At 39.1% G+C, this 22,490-nt stretch overlaps 2 protein-coding genes across 2 annotated transcripts in view; both read left to right on the top strand.

Moving 5' to 3' along the window:
- Positions 1–1,490: 1,490 nt before the first annotated feature.
- LOC106632440 lies at positions 1,491–3,312 on the top strand. The gene is made up of 6 exons (XM_014329928.2): positions 1,491–1,606; positions 1,703–1,745; positions 1,838–1,875; positions 2,050–2,137; positions 2,320–2,599; positions 2,703–3,312. The coding sequence occupies exons 1-6, from the start codon at positions 1,573–1,575 to the stop codon at positions 2,841–2,843; spliced, it is 624 nt and encodes a 207-aa protein (XP_014185414.1). The 5' UTR covers positions 1,491–1,572; the 3' UTR covers positions 2,844–3,312.
- A 5,405-nt stretch (positions 3,313–8,717) lies between these two features.
- The window catches only part of lrp2b (low density lipoprotein receptor-related protein 2b), a 51,131-nt gene continuing 37,358 nt past the window's right edge, over positions 8,718–22,490 (top strand). Inside the window, exons 1-30 of the mRNA XM_005949283.3 lie at positions 8,718–8,929; positions 10,457–10,567; positions 10,750–10,872; positions 11,396–11,512; positions 11,606–11,716; positions 12,921–13,037; positions 13,147–13,263; positions 13,527–13,670; positions 14,136–14,252; positions 14,509–14,637; positions 14,843–15,012; positions 15,113–15,336; positions 15,606–15,812; positions 15,900–16,102; positions 16,388–16,528; positions 16,766–16,975; positions 17,105–17,297; positions 17,598–17,723; positions 17,845–17,975; positions 18,485–18,622; positions 18,814–19,092; positions 19,185–19,424; positions 19,543–19,665; positions 19,867–19,983; positions 20,113–20,490; positions 20,679–20,927; positions 21,022–21,230; positions 21,338–21,522; positions 21,676–21,904; positions 22,172–22,349. Of these exons, the coding sequence (XP_005949345.1) occupies positions 8,863–8,929; positions 10,457–10,567; positions 10,750–10,872; positions 11,396–11,512; positions 11,606–11,716; positions 12,921–13,037; positions 13,147–13,263; positions 13,527–13,670; positions 14,136–14,252; positions 14,509–14,637; positions 14,843–15,012; positions 15,113–15,336; positions 15,606–15,812; positions 15,900–16,102; positions 16,388–16,528; positions 16,766–16,975; positions 17,105–17,297; positions 17,598–17,723; positions 17,845–17,975; positions 18,485–18,622; positions 18,814–19,092; positions 19,185–19,424; positions 19,543–19,665; positions 19,867–19,983; positions 20,113–20,490; positions 20,679–20,927; positions 21,022–21,230; positions 21,338–21,522; positions 21,676–21,904; positions 22,172–22,349 (5,083 nt within the window). The 5' untranslated portion in view covers positions 8,718–8,862. The remainder of the gene's footprint in view (positions 8,930–10,456; positions 10,568–10,749; positions 10,873–11,395; positions 11,513–11,605; positions 11,717–12,920; positions 13,038–13,146; positions 13,264–13,526; positions 13,671–14,135; positions 14,253–14,508; positions 14,638–14,842; positions 15,013–15,112; positions 15,337–15,605; positions 15,813–15,899; positions 16,103–16,387; positions 16,529–16,765; positions 16,976–17,104; positions 17,298–17,597; positions 17,724–17,844; positions 17,976–18,484; positions 18,623–18,813; positions 19,093–19,184; positions 19,425–19,542; positions 19,666–19,866; positions 19,984–20,112; positions 20,491–20,678; positions 20,928–21,021; positions 21,231–21,337; positions 21,523–21,675; positions 21,905–22,171; positions 22,350–22,490) is intronic.

Genomic DNA, 22,490 nt, shown 5'->3' with positions numbered 1-22,490 from the left:
CACTGAGAAAGAAGTAGACGATCATGTTAATATGATAGTGGAGTCTCTGCCAGTGTCTGACGCAAAGATAAAACAAATATGCGAGGAGACAGCTGCAGACAGGGAGCTGCAAACGGTGATGGAAAATATCCAAGGGGACTGGCCCAAAGGTTCTTGTTCAAAGTATTATCATGTTAGATCGGAGCTCAATGTGGTAAATGGACTGCTGTTGAGAGGCAATAGGATTGTGATACCACATAGTCTGAGACAGCTGATACTTCAAAGAATACATGAGGGACATCTGGGAATAGAAAAGTGTAAAAGGAGGGCTAGAGACACTGTGTACTGGCCTGGCATTAATAAAGACATTGAGACCATGGTCGGAAAGTGTGAAACATGTAACAAGTTTCAGAGCAGACAGGCAAGAGAACCCATGATGATTCCTGAACTTCCTACAGCGCCTTGGAGGAAAGTCGGAACAGATTTATTTCATTTTAATGGGAAAGACTATCTGTTGGTGATAGATTATTACTCTAACTTTCCTGAGATTGCTCTGCTTACAAGTACAACTGCTAATAATGTGATCACACATGTGAAGTCTATCTTTTCCAGGCATGGAATACCTGAAACTGTCATTAGTGACAATGGTCCTTGCTATAATTGCAAAGAATGGCAGAATTTCGCAAGAGAATACGGCTTTAAACATGTCACATCAAGTCCTCAACATCCACAGGCAAATGGCAAGGCTGAAAAAGGAGTGCATATCATCAAGCAGCTTCTGAAGAAGGCTACAGACAGTCGATCAGATCCTTATTTAGCTATGCTGAGCTACAGGACTGCTCCTCTTGACTGTGGTTTATCCCCTGCAGAATTGCTGATGAATCGTAAGCTACACACAACTTTGCCCTGCTATGCAGAAAGCAAGCAGAGTGAAGAAATTATAAAAAAGCAAGAGCATCTGAAATGGAAGCAAAAACTGCAATACGACAAGGGAACAAGAGCACTTGGATTGCTTGCAAAGGATGATGTAGTGAGAATCCAAGATCAGAATGCATGGAGCAGGAAAGCCATTGTTCTTCAGGAAGCAGGTCCGAGATCATATGACGTAAGAACTGAAGAAGGTCATGTGTTCAGAAGGAACCGTCGTAACTTGCTGAAGACTAAAGAGACATTTCAGGAGGAACAATATGGTGAGGAAGATGAAAATGTTGATGTGTCACATGCAGAGACAGTGTCTGGTTTTAAACCACTGGATGGACATGGGCATGTGGAGAAGAGTGCAGTTGTTTCAGAACCTGTATTGAGGAGGTCAGAGCGTAAGGTCAAAAGACCAGTTAGGCTTAATCTGTAAAGCTACGACTGGATTTGTTTTTATCTTATATTCTGATGGTGTTGAAAAACAATTATGTGTATCATATGTGTATATGTTGATTCGTGGGACCTATGTTGTCAGAGAAAAGGGGATGTGGTGATGTGTGGGTGTTCATGTGCTAATGGGGTTTTGCCCTGTGTGATGACGCTCCCTGTGATGAACACTCCACAAACTGCAAATCAGGCGATGGAGCTTTCAGCTGTATTTGTAACAAAGGCTACATGCAAACAGACTACAGTAATAGAATGTGCATTGGTAAGACAATTTCCTGAGCAAAGTAAGTGGTGTGTGTGTCTGTGTGTGTCTTATGTAAGCAAACGACAAAGTGTCTCAATATTTCTTTTTTTACAGCTTGTCCCTTTGGGAAAGAATTGAAGGATAATGAGTGCGTGACGTAAGTACTCCTTCCCCTCCTGTTTGTCCTCTGTTGATGTAAGGTTGCTTTTAAATATAAATCTTAAAATCAACCTTCTTCTTGTCTTGCAGATGCTCGTTTGGTTATTCTGGTTTTAACTGCTCAGAAAGTGAGTATACTGCATGTTTTTAAAGTGAAAGCAGAAGCATGGTTACTTAATGACAGCTATTTAAAGAAAAAACTCACAAGATAAAATATAACACATGATACAATAGGTAGAAAGGTTATTCAAAAGCTGGAAAATGTGATAAAAGTTTATGTCCTCTTCATTGTGTTTTATTAGACTGGCAGCTCATTCTGGTAATTGTGGGCTCTGTGCTTGGAGGACTGCTGCTCATAGCCATCATCCTTCTACCAGTAGTAGCTACCCAGTAAGTTTCTTACCAATAACAATAACATCTTTCATTTGCCCCCATAAATGTGAGAAAGTGTTTTTCCTCATTTTGATTTAGGCTTTATTTTAGATGCAAATGCAATTAAAATCAAGAGAATTTGTTCATGTCTGACAGACACAATAGTGAATTCTAATATTATTTTACTGCTGTGATTTCAGAAAATTGAACATAAGCTTCAAGAAGAACAAAAGTGCAGAAATGGAAAAACCCTACACTAACCCGAGTTCTGCCGCACAACCGATGGCTAGCAACAAGTTTGGCCACAGCCAGGGAGTCTCATTTAACAGGTCAGCCAATGGCCATTCAGGTTTTCAGAATGGTGGGGTGCCTGTGTTCCCACGAGCTGCCACCACCACCAACAGCTGGGACAACAGGACCAACCTGGAGATGAAACCAAGCAATGGCCGACAAAACTTTGGACATATGAACAGTGGTTCGGTGAGTATGTCTCTGTGTGTATAGAGAAGAAATACCCTCATCAGGCTTTTTGGTTTCTTAGTGTTTGGCATTAAATTCACTCTCTCTTTTTTTTCCTCTGTAGCGGTTATATGATGAATCATACGATCAGGCTCAATCTCAGAACAACTCTTATGCCCAGAATCAACCTACAATGAACCCGTATACTCAGAACCAAGGCCACAGCAACCCGTACTACACACACGATGATGGAAGACGCTACTAGTAGTACAAAATCAGAAAGGCTCACTATACAATGATAGGTTTATGTTTTTAAATGTATTTTATAATTACTGTATGTAATGAACCTTATTGAATCCTATGTATCTGACTACAGTACAAACAGTCATAAACCAGTCATGTCTGATCGTGACTACTTTATATCAAGTTGGTGGCATGATTTTGAGGATTAGTCTCTTTTTTTTTTTTTATCTGTTTTGGTTCATTGAAGTATGAATTACTGAAGAGTTGTCTATTCAAACTGAATGAGAAACCTGGACGTCCATGTCCAAATATAATGCGATAATGAGGAGCTGCTTAATATTGTTGTGTTATCCGATTAATGCTTCCTTCATGTATGAATTCAGCATTTCTTTTTTTCATGTAAAAATTTTTTGTAATGAACTGAAATTTGATGTTTAATTCAGTTTTTGTGAATGACATGAGTTTCTTCTAATAAAATTCTAAGAACCTGTTGCACATGTGTGTGCATGTGTGTGTCAAAGATGTAGCCTTTTTGTCAAATCTGGTCACTTCCAATTACAACAAGGATATCGGTATCCATACATATACACATATACACACATATACACACATATATATATATATGTATATATGTGTATATGTATATATATATACATATACACATATACACATATATACATATACACATATACACATATATACACACATATACACACATATACACATATATATATATATATATATATATATATATATATATATATATATATAATATATATATATATATATATATATATATATATATATACATACATACGATAAACTTTTCCGCTTATATATATATATATATATATAACAAGGAGAGCGTATCTGATCAGCGCTCTCCTGTTTGGCGTGTGAGTTTAGGTGGTTTTACAGTTGTGCCATACTCCTTCCATTTCTGAATGATCGCTTGAACAGTGCTCCGTGGGATGTTCAAGGCTTGGGAAATCTTTTTGTAGCCTAAGCCTGCTTTAAATTTCTCAATAACTTTATCCCTGACCTGTCTGGTGTGTTCTTTGGACTTCATGGTGTTGTTGCTCCCAATATTCTCTTAGACAACCTCTGAGGCCGTCACAGAGCAGCTGTATTTGTACTGACATTAGATTACACACAGGTGCACTCTATTTAGTCATTAGCACTCATCAGGCAATGTCTATGGGCAACTGACTGCACTCAGACCAAAGGGGGCTGAATAATTACGCACAGCCCACTTTATAGTTATGTATTTGTAGAAAATGTTTGGAATCATGTATGATTTTCGTTCCACTTCTCACGTGAACACCACTTTGTATTGGTCTTTCACGTGGAATTCCAACAAAACTGACTCATGTTTGCAGCTGTAATGTGACAAAATGTGGGAAAGTTCAAGGGGGCCAAATACTTTTGCAAGCCAGTGGCTACTAAGGAATCTCTGCTTCCTGTGGAAATTGAGCCTGTTCCCTGTCTTGGTATTTGAGTTCAGTCTGTTGTTGGTGTGGAAGCTCAGATACTTATATTTCTCTACCACATCAACATCCTCATCCAGCATGTACATGGGTCATGTCACTACTCTCTTCCTTCCGAAGATGATGTTTTTCACACTCAGAGGCTTTGGATGCCTCCCAGACCACTCCACAAAATCATCCACTAGTGATGTGGACTCCTCCTCCTGCCCATCACTAATACATACAACCACTGTAGAATCAGAATTAGAGTATTTCTGCAGCTGTACTAAAAGTTAACAAAAAACACTGTAATGTAATTTATAACAGCAACGTACAACAACAGAAAAACAGTAACTTTATGCACAGCAGATGTACCAATTGGAAAACCACATGATTTCCTCATTTGTCTTGAAATAATTCAGAACCTGATATTTCGAGCGCTGGTAAATTCAGTTGATTGGACATGATTTGGAAAGGTCCTGCATATGTACATATGGCATTGACAATGCCAATCAGAGCACAAACCAAGCAATTAGGTCCAAAGAAATGTCTGCAGACATTGTATTGAGGCACAGATTTGGGGAAGGGTACAGAAAAAACAAATTGCAGCATTGAAGGTCCCAATGAGCAGAGTTGCCTCCATCATGTGTAAATGGAAGTAGTTTGGAACCCCCAGGACTTTTCCTAGAGCTGGCTGCCCGGGCAATCTGAACATTCGGGGTAGAAGGGCATTAGTCAAGGATATGCCCAAGAACCACTGGGTTCTTGCTCCTATTTGTGTAACATTATAAACATTTGTGTTTATTTGTGTAACATTATATTTGTGTAACATTATAAAACCAAACAAGGTAAAGCAAGTCCTGAGAAGTCTGCTGAATGTGAAGAACAAAATCTGGGCAATCAGCACCCATGCCCTGCCGGTGTTCAGATACCCTGCTGGAATAATCAGCTGGTCAAAGAAGGAGATAGAAGCCACTGATATCAAGACAAGGAAGCTCCTTACCATGCACGGAGGGTTTCACCCTAAGAGTGTACATCAAGCAGAAGTGAAGCAGGTTGAGGACTAGAGTGTCAGAACTATGATCTATGAGTACATCATGAAGATCCCCACAACTGATGATGTGCTTAGTGAATACCTCTGTCAGCAGACCCGAGAAAAAACAAGAGCAAGAAGAGGAACCGTTATAGAAAGGTGTGTGTGTGTGGGGGGGGGGGGGGGACAGAGAAAGAGTTAATTATAATTCCAAAATACTAAATTATGTCAATTTCTGTTATTTTTTCTTTTTAGGGGTAGGCTTCAATCTTAAATGTGGGATTGACATAATTTTAACAATTTCAGAGAGAAGCTTTTCTCACAGACCTCTCACTCATGCAGTATTGTTCACTAGGCTTAGTTTCATTTATTCTGGAAGAACATTGATCATTATATATTTCTCCTGCAAGGAGACATCCATTTGTGCTATAAAGCAATTGAGCAGAGTTGCTTTGACAAGGTCATACACTGTAGTAATAAAGTGCAATAAAGAAGTTGGCAGAAACTGTCAGAAAATGTGATGATGTTTCAGTGATGTGGCACCATTTGACACTAAGGCAGCATCTTTGACTTATTGTTGTTTGTGTGTGCTGGAAGGGAGGGGATTTAGGGACATGAAAGACCTGTGTGAAAAATTGTTAGCTTGTTTTGATTGTGCAAAAATTGCTGACAATATTTAATAGTGTATATTGTGCAAAAAAATACAACTGTCAAAATGCAACAGCATTAACTATGATGTTGTATCTTGCATGATTATATCTCATGCAAGTCACAATTTTTTTATATGCACTTAGACACTTTACTAATTAGATCTTGGTAGTACTAAGCTAAACCCCCCTTTTCCGTCATTCTTTGTGGCATACACTACTGGTCAAAAGTTTTAGAACACCCCAATTTTTCCAGCTATTCTTTCCAATTCAAGTTGTTCAAGTCCAGTGAATAGCTGGAAATTAGTGATGGCCCGCTTGAAGCTGAAGCTCTGGTGCGTGTGTCAAAAAAATCAACACACTGCTTCAGAAGCACTGTGTCGAAGCTTGATTCGTTTGGCCAGAGTCACGTGATCAGTGACGTCCGAAGCTTCATTTAGAACCTAACTGCTTCGGTATCTGATTCAATGGTTTAAAAGGAAGTGAATCATTTGCGGGATTCGTGGAGTGTTTTGATGGTGACAGATAGCGAACCACTGATCATTCCACTGAGAGATTTGGAGCCAGCGAGGAATAGAGGAGGTTCTGTTGTGTGGGAGAATTTTGAGTTGATTTTTGTCAATCGGGTGGGTTTTACAGCTTTGTGTTCTGGCCGTTTACTTTTGTTTTGTGCGTGTTTATTATATCTGAAAACGGGAAAAAGGTAAAATGTCAAAAATCTGCTTCCATAATATAAATATCATTAAATAACTTTAGAAAGACTTCCACTTGACTCTTTACATGTAATGTTGTAAAAATATATGTTTTATTGTTTAATTAATCTGAAAATGTTATTCTGCCAAATGTGCAGCAATTGAATTTATTTATTCTCTTTAGCTGATAGTTTGTGGGGCCCAGGTAGACTGTATAACTGCATCTCTACCAGTTTCTCTGCACTCCAGCCTCCTCTGTGCCATGTGAAGGGATTTTCCTTAAGGCAGGAGAAATTATCACCACGAAAAGGAACAGGTTCGGCCATCGCACAGTGGAACAAATTCTCTTCTTAAATAAAAATGAAAAAGGGTTACCTTAAATGCATCATGTTTTTAATTTGCAAGTTCATAAGCATTTTCCCTTTCCATTTCACAATCAATTCTACACCCAGGTCAAAAATATGTCTTGGAAAATTTCCCTAATATAATATTATTTATAAAAATAACCGTCTAGCAATTAACTGCATAAGTGCATGGAGGTAGGACCTCACAGCAGAAGCATACTCCATAATGTGTTGTACATTATCATATGTATATTATATGTAATGTGGTATTTTTCAATTATTGTATTTACCAACATCAAGAAGTCACAAGCAAAGAAAGACCACACAATGGTGCATGTTTAAACAAGGAAAGTTTACTGGTCAAAATTATTTATTAACCAAATAAACCACATTTTTAACCACCCAAGAATACACGTTCAACGCAACACAACGGCGGCCCAATATCAGACAAAACTCCACTCTGTAGTGGGCAATCTTAATGAAGCAGTTGGTTTTATTTTGTGGATTCAAGCGGCTCTTCATATTTTTGGCCACCAGATGTCACCAGAGAGGACTGTGTTGAAAAGCTTCGAGTAATGAACCGTTTTTCAATACAAGCTTCAATGCTTCAGAAAGCTTCATTTGGCCATCACTACTGGAAATGGTACAAAGGTAAGTGGTGAACTGCCAGAGGTAAGGTAAGGTTTCCCAAAACTGAAAAAACATGTACAATTCAGAATTTGTTATGTGAAGGCTGTATGCAGGCAGGAAAAGGACCCAAAGTGCAGACAGTCAGAGACAAAAGGTGAACTTAAATACAGCTGAACTCCAAAAAGTAACAAAACTGAGACTCTAAGGTAAACTTATGCAGACAGAGAAACATAGGGCTTAAATACATAGAGGGAGCAATCAGGGAATGGGTAACAGGAGGGAAACACAGCTGGGGCAAATCAGGCCTAACGAGACAAAGGAAGCAAAACCAGATACATTTACATGAGACATGGACTTTCAAAGTAAAACAGGAAACACAGAGACGCGAACTTGACAAAGGGATACAGCTGACAGGGGAGACAGAGCAACTAGAGAACACAGAGACATAAACCATAAGACAGAACTCTAACAAAGAAACCAAAGACTAGAAAGGATAAATAATATAATAAACTCAAAACCCTGGGTCAACGACCCAGGCATCCTAACAGAATTATACAAAAAGGCCCTTTTCAGGGAACAGAAACCTATGAGTGCCACACATTTATGGGAACATCTCCAACAGATATGGGAAGAACTTTCTGAAGAATATTTGATTTCTATTGTTGAAAAAATGTCACGGGTGTGTTCAGCTATTATATGTGCCAAAGGATCTTTGAAAAAAAAATCCCAGTAGATCAGCAGTTTCTGAAATACTAATTTCAACCTGCCTGGCATCATCAACCATGCCTCAATCATAGTCATTGCATTTCCAACAAAATTTAAAATGTACAAATTCCTAATGTTTTATATAGAACTAAAAAATAACTACTTCCAGCTACTTAAAAGGAAACAGTAATCGATGCTTTAACTTAGTTAACCTTTTTTTTTAATAATCTTACACAAATATGACAAGTTACTTTTTCTTGCTGACGTAAACAACATTCCAACAATTAAAAGTTAATCTTAGATGAAGTTTATGTAAAATAGCTGGCCATAAAAAGCTGTATAACTCCATCTCAGATCACTCCTTCCTTGATTGGTCTGAGCCATACATCTACTATCTGAAGTCATTCTCTTTTGGGTTTGGGAGAGTAAGGGCACAGATTTAACATGAGCATACATACTTTGTCAAACTAACGCCAGACCTGAGGAAGACAAGATCACTCCAAAAGAAAATAGAGCTTTAAATTATGGACCTTAAAGGTCTCCATCTTCTAATTCTTTTGCTGCTGTTCCAGGGATTTAAACTTGTTCAAGGTAGGTGTGCACTCTTCATTTCAAGAAAGCATACTTTTAGGTAAGTAATACACTAGTAGTACAATAAAAAGGGGGAAACTGTCATACCAGTGATTTTTTTCACCAAAATGTGTAATTTCTGTAAGTGATTTGAGTTCTAAAATCTGAAAAAAAGTTAATACTTTTAACCACTACCTAAAATAAATGCTATAATTTAATGTAAAAATCTCAGTTAACTGAACTTAAACAAAAAGTAAATTTTAAAAAAATCTGAAAACATGTTGTGTACTTACAAAACTAAAATAATATTTTTTAAAAAACAAGAAACTACTGTATGTTTTTGGTTTAAATTTTTAGCAGTTTGGTTTAATCCAGTCTAATAACTTCAGTTCCTATTTATTTATAAATCACCAAATCACAACAACAGTTCCCTCAAGGTGCTTTATATCATGAGCTTAAGACCACATATTAATACAAAGAGAAAAATAAAAAAGAAAAGATGTGGCAAAATCATATCACCCTCTCATGAGCAAGAGGTTTGGTGTTGGTGGAAAAGAAAAACTCTCTTTTAACAGGAAGAAACCTCTGGGAGAACCAGGCTCAGGGAAGGATGGCCATCTACTGCAACCTGTTGGTGTGAGGGGAGAAAGAGAGCCACAGATTAATAATAACTAATAGTTAAATGCAGAGAGGTGTGTAAACACACAGTGAGTGAGAAAGGTGACTGAAGAAGAAACACACAATGCATCATGGGAAGCCCCGAGCAGCCAACACCTATTGCAGCACAACTAAGGGAGAATCACCTTATCCAGCTTTAACTATATGCTTTATCAAACAGGAAAGTTTTAACCGTAATCTTGAAAGTAGGGAGGGTGTCTGTCTGTCAAATCCAAACAGGAAGCTGGTTCCACAGAAGAGGGGCCTGAAAACTGAAGGCTCCGCTTCCCATTCTGCTTTTAAATACTCTGGGAACAACAAGTAAGCCTTCAGTCTAAGAGCGAAGTGATCCAGGGGGATCTAATAAATTTTAACATTTTTAAACAACAACAGAGCAAACCCATTCTAAACTAAAACCAAACTGCAATCAAAACTAAATGATTAACCACAAATTTCATTTAGAAAAATGAAGCAGAATTAAAATAGCTAGCTTTTCTACTAGGTACACGAATTCAGTTAACGTTGTGCTAAATTAAAGTTTGATAATGAGTTTAAAATGATGGTCTCATAATCTCCTGGGTCATAAATTGGACTGCTGAGGTGTTAATTAGTCATGTTTAAAACGCCGACTCACATGTTTAAAGTTCAGAAGCTGCACACGGAGGAAGTAGCTCTCATAAACATAGTAACTCATTTGTGAAGAAAACTATAAAACATATTCATCTTACTTAAGAAACGTGGACTTCAAGCAATTAAATATCAGCTAGCTGCCTGATTTCCACCTATTTTTATATGTATATTTTGTAAACGATTTCTAACCAAATCTGTGCATGTGAAGCACACATGCTGGCCATTACAAAAAAGAAAGAAAGATATTTTATCTCTCTACAGGAAGTTGTGGAAGTGATCAGTTTCAGTGCAACAATGGACAATGCATCGCCATAGGCTGGAGGTGTGACGGAACGAAAGACTGCACAGATGATTCAGATGAGCTGAACTGTCGTAAGCATCGCAAACAATCACAGAAAAAAAATCCCTTTAAGAAGTCAGACATATGTTGGTACATGTGCTCTTGCTAATGTAACAAAAATAAAACAAAGAGAAGAAATGTGAAGCCAAGCATAAACTGTATGACTTACATTTCTTTTGTATCCTAAACAACTGTTTTGCTCCTTTTGTTGCAGCACCTCCGTCGTGCACCTCACAGGAATTTAAATGTGTGACAAGCGGTGAATGCATCCCATCAGGATTTGTCTGCGATGGGGAGGAGGACTGCATCGACGGCTCAGATGAGCAAAGAACCTGCGGTATGCAGAATGAATGCTTGAACGTGGCGTCAAAGAACAGAGAAATGAACAAACACTTTTGTTTGTCCTGAAAACTGTCATAATCACAAGACAAAAAAAATGTGTACTTATAATGAAGTAATGAAGACTTAAACTAGGTGGCCTCTAAAGGTATTGTTCATAATTTCAAAAGGAACAGAAACTATACAAAATAAAATAAAAAAAGTTGATTCTTTAAATGATCTGTAAAAGAAGCTATCTGACCTCACTAAGCATTTCAAGTATCTAATGTTAAAGCTTAGGTCTTCCAATATTCATGAATTTAAAGTTAACACTGTGGTTTATTCATTACACAAACCCGTTATAACAGACAATCTACATTATGAACCATTTCTTTTGTAAAGTCTGTGTTTGGCTTTGAGTGTGGCAAAGACTTCTTGAACCAAGAAGTAATTCTATAATCACATTACGCTCCTTGTTAGAAGTCTAATTCTCCCACAAAGTGGATTTTTGAAACAAGCCTAGCTTCATATTTTTGGTTCAGGTGGACGGACCTGCAGCCCAAACCAGTTCACCTGTCGGGAGGGCCAGTGTATCCCCAGCAAGTACAGATGTGACCACGTAAAGGACTGCGTGGACAACTCTGATGAGAATAACTGCAGTAAGAGTTTTAGATCTAGATGTAACCGGCCATGGTTACTTTACTAGATGATAGTATTCTAATTGTAATGGAGGAACTACTTGTTGTTTGCAGACTATCCACAATGCACTGAGAAAACCTGTGCCAACGGGGCCTGTTACAACAACTCACAGCACTGCAATGGACGAGAAGACTGCAGAGACGGCTCTGATGAATTCAACTGTAGTGAGTAGATAACGCTTCTACTCTTCTTGTTTTCAACTCCACCAAAGTAGGAAAAAAAATGTTATTTATCTCAAAATTTCAAGTTATGTCTGAGCAAGTCAGACTTTCAACATACTGAACTCAAGATTTCCACCTACTATGTCAATCCAAACTTTGCGATATGTAACTTGAACTTTTGAGATTGATAACTTAAAATTCTGAAAAGTCAGAATTTTAAGATACCAATCTGAAATTTGAACTTACCAACAGGAGAAAAACATTTTTCAGTTGTGGAAACTAGCTTCCATTGTCTTGTCTGCACCTTTAAAATTCAACACTTTTCTTACCTATCTTACCTTTACATGCCTTAAAGTGCCGAGCACAGCTAAGTCAACATGTTGAGTTACATTTCTCAAAAGTTTGACTCAAAACTTCAGGTTAATTGTGAGCAAGTCACACTTTTGTCATACTAAACTCAGAATTTCAAGATACTTGAGATACCAACCTGATGTTGGGCCTCATGGACGGCAAAAAAATTCTTCAGTAGCAGAAATAGGCTTCTGTAGTCTCTTCTGCGTCTAATTTAACAAAAATTCTAATAAATTTATGTATATTTATACTTTTTCTATTAATTATATTTTTAAAATATGCTATTACCTAAATTTTATTAGTGTTCTCCTGTTGTATAAACATAGCAAAAAGCCATTTCCAGACACCATATTTGTTTGGCCTCTAATGGTAGGTCCTGCATGGGGTGTTAAGATGATGCATGAAATGATGTTGTGCAGCAACATTGCAGAATGTTTTCATCCCAGTTGCTTAAAGAACATATTCACAAAACGGTTGCCGTGTTTTAAAGCAACTAAAAGTTTTTAAAGTTCATTTTTATTATTTTCATATTATATATTTTGATAGTTATGCTTAACTCCTAATTAGCCAGTTTTATTCTGCATAATGGCTATGAAGTATTTTAATTTTATTTGGTTTACAGGTAATGATAGCCCAGCTATGCATTATTATAGTTTAGCAGTCTATGGTGCCAGAGAGCAGTAAAGTCTCAACCTTTGTACCTCTGGATCTTTATCAGTCTGGACTCCTCGTGATTTTGATGAACCTAAATTGAGATGTGTTCACTTGTTACTTTAGTTTTTGTGAGTCATAACTCATTTTAATAATTAACATATTGCTGGACCTCCTGTAAATCCAGTCTCTGTTTTATTTTCAGCAACTCAGCATTGCCCCATCCACCAGTTCCAATGTGCAAATGGCTTCTGTATCCCGATGTCATTTGTGTGTGACCACTGGGATGACTGTGGGGATGACAGTGATGAGCAAAACTGTGGTACGGGTGAATGAGACCGAACACACATGCTAGCTAATTATGAGCCTCTTTTACATTTTAAATTGTGTTCAATAAGCACAGGCTGCCATTTAACTTACTGGTTGTCTAGATTACCAGAGCTGCAGTGGCAACCAGTTCACTTGCGCCAGTGGCCGTTGCATTCCTCAGCAGTGGGTGTGTGACAAGTTCAACGACTGTGGGGACTACAGTGATGAGAGAGGATGTGGTGAGAAAACTTGACTGATTTACTAATATGTGACATTGTTTATGACTTTCAATAAACTAATTTTTAAAAAGTTCATGAAAATGTCAAGATTAGTTTAACTATTAGACGTATTAGAAGGTTCATTGAGTTTTGAAATCACTCTTCAAGAGTTAAAGCTCAAATTATACCATCATAACAAATCAAGAAAGATTTTTTCCTCACAACAACATGAAAGAATGTTTGCATATTTTTAACATAATTATACGTCTTTCAATGTTTTTCAGATAGTAACTCCCGAGACTGTTACCCTGGTGAGTGGGGATGCCCAGGCTCGACCATGTGCATACCAGTGGGAAACGTGTGTGATGACAAGCCTGACTGTCCTGGAGGCACAGATGAGACCAACACCACTGCACAGCAAACCTGCGGTAAGCCTGACGTGTACAAGTCCCGCACTAAGAATTCTACCATTTATGATAATATCATGTCACACCTGCCTTTAATCTAAAAAACAACAACAACAACAAATGAGATGAATCTGAAGGAATTGAAGTGATCGAGATCTTGTCGAGTGTAGAATGTCTCACATTTTCAGAACCGCAATTTGATAAATTTGGGTGTAAGGGCTTTGGCTATAGTGTCGAGTAATCACAAATGTTTACCAGATGTCAGCTGCTCAGATACTATAATCATAACTTTTGCATTCCTTATCACTGCCTTAACACACACTTGGTTTAATATTAACTTTTTGCAGGTCATTTTCAGGCTTATAAAGCTTATTACGATACCAATAACGTCCTGGCATCCAAGCTTCTTAGAATAGGATTAATTTTACACTTTTATCGTTGTTTACATTTGTCCATGATGTTCATTTGTGTGATGTTGACTCACAGGCCTGGAAAGGTGCTCAGCCTTGAGCTGTGAGTTCTACTGCCACCCATCTCCTCAGGGTGGTGCATGCTACTGCCCTGATGGCTTCATTGTAGCCAATGACAGTCGGTCGTGTGTAGGTGAGTTCTTTTATATGTATTTTTTCCCTAAAAACACCGTCTCTATGTGTGGCAGTGTTAAAAATTGAATCAGACATCGACAGCACACACAGTTTTAGCAACTTGTGTTTTGCGTCCTGGAAAAAGCACAGAGCTTTGAGGAAGCATAAACTGTGTAATTTCAGTGTGTTCTAGCTGCAAATCATTTGTGTAGACTCTTACTATAATGTCCCTCACATTATACATCCAAAACATGGCTGTTTGTTCTGTTGCCCAGACTACAATGACTGTCAGATCTGGGGCATCTGTGACCAGCTGTGTGAGGATCGTCCTGGCACACACCACTGCAGCTGTGCTGATGGATACGTCTTGGAGCAAGGTCATGTTTGCAGAGCAAATGTGTCAGGTACAGAGAGTGCACACATGTCATGGTACCTGTGTTTAATTTTGCTGTTTAAAAGATGAGACTGAAATCATTAAATTAAAAAGACATTATTGTTTACAGTCCAGCTGAGTGACAACGATCTTCAAATATCATTCTTTTCCTCATATTTTGTTTGCAATTACATCAATGGTTACATTTTCTAGTGTCTGTTATTTGTGTTTTTCAGCTGGGCTGCCACAGCTAATTTTCACCAATGGGGGTGATGTGATGATAGCTGATCTGCACGGGCGCATTGTCAGGATTCTGGTGCCATCCCAGGGAAAAGGTTTAGCAGTGGCAGTCGCCTACAGCTGGCACAATGACAAAGTCTTCTGGAGTGATACTTATACCAAAAAAGTCAGTTTGAATTTAATGTCTGATGAAGTTCTTGATTATGTTTTATTGTTATTTTTTATACAACAAACATTAATCCAAAACTTTGAAATTCTTTTGCCAGGTTTATTCCGCCAACTATTACGGAGGCGACATTAAGGCAATTCTGAATAATTCGGTTCACAGCGTCCAGAATATTGCAGTTGATTGGATCAACCTCAAACTTTATGTACTGGAGGCCAGGGTGGAGCGCATTGATGTGTGTGACTTTGATGGAGGAAATCGAGTGACGCTGGTGGCTGAAAACCTGCGGACTCCTCATGGCCTTGCCCTGGACCCAACAGTAGGGTGAGTTTAAATAAATGACGTGGTTTTATAATCACAAAAAGATTGAAATATGAGTTTAGGTTTGGGCATTCGTTTTTGAATTACTGGCAATTTTTTCATCTACAAATTCAGTGTCAGGAAAAAAGTTTGATAAACATCATAATTTTGTGAGTTAAAGATAATTTGAGTGTAAAAGATTGGATGTCCAAGAGTCTTTGAGCTCACCTGAGTTTTGCTCATATAACTCATATAACATCCTTTTACTTTTTTCTCTTTTTTTTGGTTTGTAGCTACATGTTCTTCACAGACATGGGTGGTAACAATGTGCAGTCTAAGCTCGAACGTGCCTTCATGGATGGCAGCAATCGTTTCGAGCTGGTAAAGAGCAGGCTCGGCACGCCAACAGGAATTACCCTTGATATCATCACCCAGAGGGTCTACTGGTCTGACAGCCACTTTGACACAGTGGAGACTGTCACATACAGCGGTTTGGACAGGTAAAGGTTACATTAGAAATAAATTGTTGACATCCTTCAGTTGTATCCTCCTTGATGTTCTTTCTAAGGCGTACTTGTTTCACATAGAAAATTAGTCCTCAACGGTGGAACACAGTCGCCACATCCTTTTGGAATTGCTTTATTTGAAAACCACGTATTCTTCACTGACTGGAGCAAGATGGGTGTGATCAGATCAAATCGCTTCAATGGCAGCAACCCAACCCTCCTCTATCGTGCCGCGAACCGGCCAGGCCATGTTGTCGTCTCCCACCCTCTCATGCAGCCTCTGGGTAAGGAGATTCAGTCACATTCAGTCTGAGGAAAACAACTTTAAAATGTCTGCTTTCCCTTGAATATAATGTAACAAGATGCCTCTTAATTTATGGTAAAAAATAAAATATTAGAAATGTATTTCTCCAGATATCGTGAACTGCTTACTCGACTAAAAAAATCTACCAACTGTGTTGTGAACAAATTTTTATCTTATCACAAAAAGAAAATTCTTTGTTATCTATAAGAGCTACATACTACACTGAGTGATGTCATAAAATGATGACATCTGTCTTGTAATGCAGTGAAGAACCCTTGTGGGAGAAACAATGGTGGCTGTGAGCAAATTTGTGTCTTAAGTCACCGCACTGACAATGATGGTTTGGGCTTCCGCTGTAAGTGTCGCCATGGCTATGACCTCCATTCGGACCTTCGGTCCTGCTTCAGTAAGTTTATCTAATTTGTAAAATGACCTTACCCTTCTCTTATACACGTGTTTATATACGTGTTTCTATTCTGGGTTAAAAAAATAGTTAATGAAATGTATAATAATGTGCTGACAATTTAAAAAATTGCAATCCTTTCTGGTAAGCTAGATCTGGGAATTTTAAGGGTTTTTTTAATATATCATTTAAACAGCAAGTTTATATGATAATAAGCCCTGGCACTAATTTTTTGTGCAGAGGTGAAGGACTACTTGCTGGTGGCCTCCTCACTGGCGGTGCGGGGAATCCCACTGAATCTGTCCACGCAGGAGGACATCACTCTGCCCCTCACAGGCCTCGGGGCGTCTTTTTCTGGCTCTGCAATGGAGTTTGACGGCAATGAGGGGACTGTTTTCTACAACGACAGGTCCAAAGGCCTCATCTATAAGTCGAACCTCAATGGCAGTGGTGAGTTTTTGACTTGGGTAAAAAAAAAAAGAAAGTGGCACTTAGGGTGCTGAGTTTTATAACCTAACCTTGATATAGTTACAGTGTTTAATCAAAGCGATCTCACCTATTATATTTATCCAATCTCAGTTCAGCAGATTTTGACAGGCTACAGAGTGGGGATAGTTGATGCCATGGCATATGACTGGACCTCAAAAGTTTTGTTTTGGACCACAAGCACCTACAGCTCAGTGGTAGCCTTCAGAGTCACGGACAAGTCCAGACGAGACATTGTGACGGGATTAGGGAACCCAAAGGGAATTGCAGTGCATCCTAGTGCTGGGTGAGTTATCAGATTTATCACAAATAACTCCTGAAAGATACTTTGCCTGAGCAGGTTTTAGTTTGTAGAGACAGGAAGGAAATTAAACACAATAAATGGTAATGAATACTTTTTTATTCAGATTTTTCTGATCATAGAAAAATGCTGTCTATTCAAACCACTTTTACTATACTCACTACTCTACACTACTACTTCCTAAACCACAGCCATCACATGGGCCTCCACCCTTTATATTCAGGATAACAATTATCATTATTCACTGTAGTCTACTGCATTACTTCACCAAACATTTCTCCACAGCTACTTGTTCTGGTCTGACTGGTATCGTCCAGCAGTAATAATGAGAGGCTTCACTGATGGCAGCAATGCTGTCCCTCTTGTCAACACAACACTGGGATGGCCATTTGGGCTTGCTGTTGACTATATGTAAGTAGAGTGGTCAACTATGTCAGTTATGAGAATACCTGCTTGGCTCCATTTAAGGAATAATAAACAGTATATTGTATGACTCAGCAACACTTCTTCTTTGTGGATTTCTCTTTGACAGGAATAACAGGCTGTACTGGGTCGATACCCTTCTTGATCAGATTGGCCACATTGATATTGAAGGAAGTGACAGACAGACATTTACCAACATCGGCCAGATCACTCAGCCCTACTCTTTGACAGTTTATACAGGTTAATTCAACTGTACACTCATTCAGAATACTGCACAAAACACAAACACACCATACTCACCATAAGCAAGCTCTTAAGGAAACCAAGGTTAGCCTTATTATTGTTATTTGATTACCTTCTGGCTTCTAGAGTATGCATCTATTCGAATTGGTAAATGGACTGGAACTTACATAGCACTTTTCTACTCAATTTAGTATTCAAAGTACTTTCTACTGCAAATCTCACTTACCCAAACAAATACACAATCAAGCAGTGCTTTTATCTATGCCCAAGTGCACATGCATTTACACTCCAATGGATGCATCGGGACAAATCAGGTTTCAGTTTCTTGCTCAAGAATACTTTGACACATAGCTGGAGGATACAGGAACTGATTGATCCACCGACCTTGTGATTGGTAGCTGACCCACTCTACCAGCTTGTAACAACCACTAAATCACATTTATAACATTTAATGTATTTTAATTACATATGCAACTGCTTGTAACGCAGCAATATCTATCTTGTAGACTACCTGTATGTGTCTGATACAAGGACCAGTGCTATATTCGAGATGAGGAAGAGGGACGGTGGTGGGAACATTATGGTCAGACAAGGAATCACCGGCATCATGAATATCAAGGCCTATACAGCTGACCTCCACAGCAGTAAGTTTATCCAAAGAAAGACACTGGATTCTGGAAAGTGCTTAGAGGTGCATTTTAGTGCTGTAGGACCAGGACTTTGGAGTTTTGAGTGGCGGTAGGAAGTAAATGATCTCCTGGGTCAAGACAACACATGAGCAGTGATAAAGCAATCGAGGACCCTACTGACTTCTTCTCTGTGATCTTTCTGACAGCCTTCAATAGCCGATGTAACATGCTGCCAAATGGACACTGCAGCCACTTCTGTTTTCCAACTCCCAACTTTGGTCGAGTGTGTGGCTGTCCATATGGTATGAAACTTCAGTCAAATCAGAGGGACTGCATCAAGGACGATTCCGTTCCTCCACCTGACAACATCTGCGGGGACTACTCTTTCGAGTGTGACGAAGGACGTTGCCGACCTAACTCTGACCGCTGTGATGGGATTGTTGACTGCATAGATCAGACTGATGAGGCCAACTGCACAGATTCAGGTGAATGAAAAAGAAAAACGCACATGCTTAGGAGTTAGTGTAAGAAGATATTTTTAAGTAATCCAACTGATCACCTCATTTATCTTTATCAGGAGCGACCTGCTCTCCATACGCCTTCACCTGCAACAACAAGCATTGCATCTATGCCAGTTGGCGCTGTGATGGCATGGACGACTGCGGAGACGGCTCAGATGAGATTAACTGTCCCACTCGTGTCCCTACCAGCTGTTCATCTGGCTACTTCACCTGCAACAACAACAGATGCATCTCTGCAAAATGGGTGTGCGACGGTGAAAATGACTGTGGGGATGGCTCTGATGAGCACAACTGCAGTAAGCACAGATCCCACAAGTCTTCTTGAATTGCTGCACATACAGCTATTATGTTATTACATATTAACATACATGTTTAAAAATAAATAAATAAATGAGCTCTGTTTGTGATTATCAGATTCAACCATCACCACATGCCCTCCAAACTACTTCTTGTGTCCCGATCATCGCTGCATCAGTAGCTTCTATGTTTGTGATGGAGACCAAGACTGCTTGGATGGCTCTGATGAGAAAGATTGTGGTACGTATCTGGAAAATCATCCATGTTTTAGTAATTTTTTTAGATCTTTGGAGCAACATCGTATATTTAATGCAACTAGTTTGATGGCAGGAAAAAGCTGCAAGCCACTGATTGTAGTTGGCATATTGAACATATGTTTGTTGTTGTGCCATAAAAGTTTACTCGTCTTTTCTTTGTTTTCTGTTTCCTTTGTGCTTTAAGAGTTTTCCTGTTCCTCCTTTGAGTTTGCCTGTGCCAGTGGGGACCAGTGTGTCTATTCAAGTTATCGGTGTGATGGAGTGTTTGACTGCAGGGATCATTCTGATGAACAAGGCTGCCGTATGTTACCTGCACAGAATAATGTTTTGTATAATTATAGATTGGGAATTCCACTCTCTGCTCAAATTTATCAGAGAAAGTCAATGAAGTTTTAGTTATTTATTTATTTATTTTCTTTGACAACTCCAGCCACCCGAGGTCCAGGCCTCTGCCACGATGATGAGTTTCAGTGCCAGAGCGACGGTTTCTGCGTACCAGATGAGTGGGAGTGTGATGGTCACTCAGATTGCGAGGATGGATCTGATGAACACAACTCCTGCCCACCTGTCACCTGTAGCTCCAACTACTTCCAATGCGCCAACAAGATATGCATTCCAATGAGTTGGTTGTGTGATGGCGAAAATGACTGCCGGGACATGAGTGATGAACTGAACTGCCCCACCCCTCCGTTTACTTGCCCCTCCGGACAGTGGCTGTGCCCGATCAGTGAGGTGTGCATCGACCAGGACAAGGTGTGTGACGGCCAAAGGGACTGTCCCAATGGAGCAGATGAGTCTCCTATCTGCAGTGAGTTAAATGCATTGTGTATAACATTTAAATCTCTAAATGGACATAAAAAGAAAAGAAATTAAGGATAGCTAAAATGCTTTATATTACTTAAAAACTGGTATAAGTAAGACAAAAATACAAATGTACTAGAATTTAAGACACAAATGCATTATATTACTAATACATTATATTACTAACTCATGTAGATGAAGATGACTGTTCACTCAGCAACGGGGGCTGCAGCGACGGTTGTATTCAAGGCCCATTTGGGGCTGAATGCACCTGTCCACCAGGATATCAGCTCCTCAATGACTCAAAGACCTGCGATGACATCAACGAGTGTCTGGTTCCTGGTTTCTGCAGCCAGCAGTGCTACAATGAAAGAGGAAGCTTCAGGTGCCACTGTTCTGATGGTTACCTCCTAGAGCCAGATGGACGGACCTGCAAAGCTACGAGTAAGCAACAAGCAACACAATACAGGAACTGTGTAACTTGTATAAAGATACTACAGGTCTTTCAGTGACCAACAAGCTCTTTTTCCATCTTTAGACCCAAGTGCAGCTGTGCTTTTGCTTGCCAAACGTAGCCAGATCATTGCCAACCGAGTCAACATAAGACCACCCCTGATGAGTCCAGTGATCACCGGTTTAAGCATTGTGACTGTAGACTTTGACAGTGTCACTTCCAAAATCTACTGGGCTGATACCAAAGAGAAAAAGATATGGAGTGCCTACCAGAACGGCACTGGCAAACAAGCGGTAAGGCTAATGGTCACATGTAACAACAGAGTTTCTTGCTTTATAATCTGAACATTTAAATGAACGGTTTAATTTTGTGAGCGCTCAATGTGTCCCTGTTGTTTTAGGTGTTCTCGTCTGGTCTGATGGTAACAGAGAGTATTGCTGTCGACTGGGTTGGTCGGAATCTGTATTGGACAGACTCTGTCATGGAGAACATTGAGGTTTCCACTCTGGATGGTCGTTATCGCAAGGTCCTCATGAGTAGAAATATTACCAACCCCCGTGGATTGGTTTTGGACCCCCGTAACCAGTAAGTACACTCAAGTTACATGGATGTTATGCTAGTATTACATTATTTAATTTAATAGTTAAGCAAAAGGCCCTTTATAAATACATTTTCACCCTTTTTTACCATACTCAAGAAGTACATCATTGACCTCTCTGTCTTTCTCATTCATGCCAGTACCAACCTGATGTTCTGGTCAGACTGGGGCCAGAACCCCAGGATTGAGCAGGCCAGCATGGATGGAACCATGAGAAAAGTCATCGTCAGCACTAAGATCTACTGGCCCAATGGCTTGGCCCTGGACTACACCACACAAAGAGTCTACTTTGCAGACGCCTATCTCAGATATATTGACTACTGTGACTATAATGGAAACAACCGATATCAGGTTATGGCAAGCGATGTGGTAAGTTTAGTTTTTCCTGTTTTTCATTATAAGGAGGAAATATTTACTACTTGTTTAAAGTTTATACCCTTTTAATCATTTTTCAACACTGTTTAGAGAACTGAGACAATTTGGTGTCACTCCTTACCACATGCATTAAAGCCAGGGGTGTTATCATGTCTGTTATTGGAGGTTACTGGCATAAACCATTCAAATACAATGAGTGTTACGTTTAAAATATAATCATTGTTCACAAAAAGTTTTTATCCTTTGTGTGTCTAACACCAGGTTCTCCAGCACCCATATGGTATGACCATCTTTGAAGACACCATATACTGGTCAGAACATTATACCAGCAAGGTGATGAGTACCAACAAGTTCCATGGTGGCAACATCACTACTCACATGAACAATGTCTACCAGCCCATGGGCATTGTGATGGCTCATCCCATCAAACAACCCACAGGTAGTTTTCAAATAAAAAACAAATCTTACTTGGATACTTGTAGCTTTAAGAAGTGTATTAAAATGTGTTGTCTATAATAACTGAGTACATGAGTTTCACACACACACTACAGTGATGCTCTACTGTAATAGTTAAACAAAG

The sequence above is a fragment of the Haplochromis burtoni genome, unplaced genomic scaffold (genome assembly GCF_018398535.1).
Source record: "Haplochromis burtoni strain Fernald_Lab_line unplaced genomic scaffold, NCSU_Asbu1 Contig_642, whole genome shotgun sequence".
In the NCBI taxonomy this organism is placed as follows: Eukaryota; Metazoa; Chordata; class Actinopteri; order Cichliformes; family Cichlidae; genus Haplochromis; species Haplochromis burtoni.
The sequence above is the reverse complement of the archived record's forward strand: the minus strand, read 5'-3'. Positions and strand labels throughout refer to the sequence as shown.

Coding starts and splice junctions, on each gene's coding strand:
- LOC106632440 (XM_014329928.2), top strand. CDS start 1,573: ATGCAAACAGACTACAGTAATAGAATGTGCATTG. Junction 1,876..2,049: donor TGGTTTTAACTGCTCAGAAA/GTGAGTATACTG, acceptor GTGTTTTATTAG/ACTGGCAGCTCATTCTGGTA. Junction 2,600..2,702: donor GACATATGAACAGTGGTTCG/GTGAGTATGTCT, acceptor TTTCCTCTGTAG/CGGTTATATGATGAATCATA.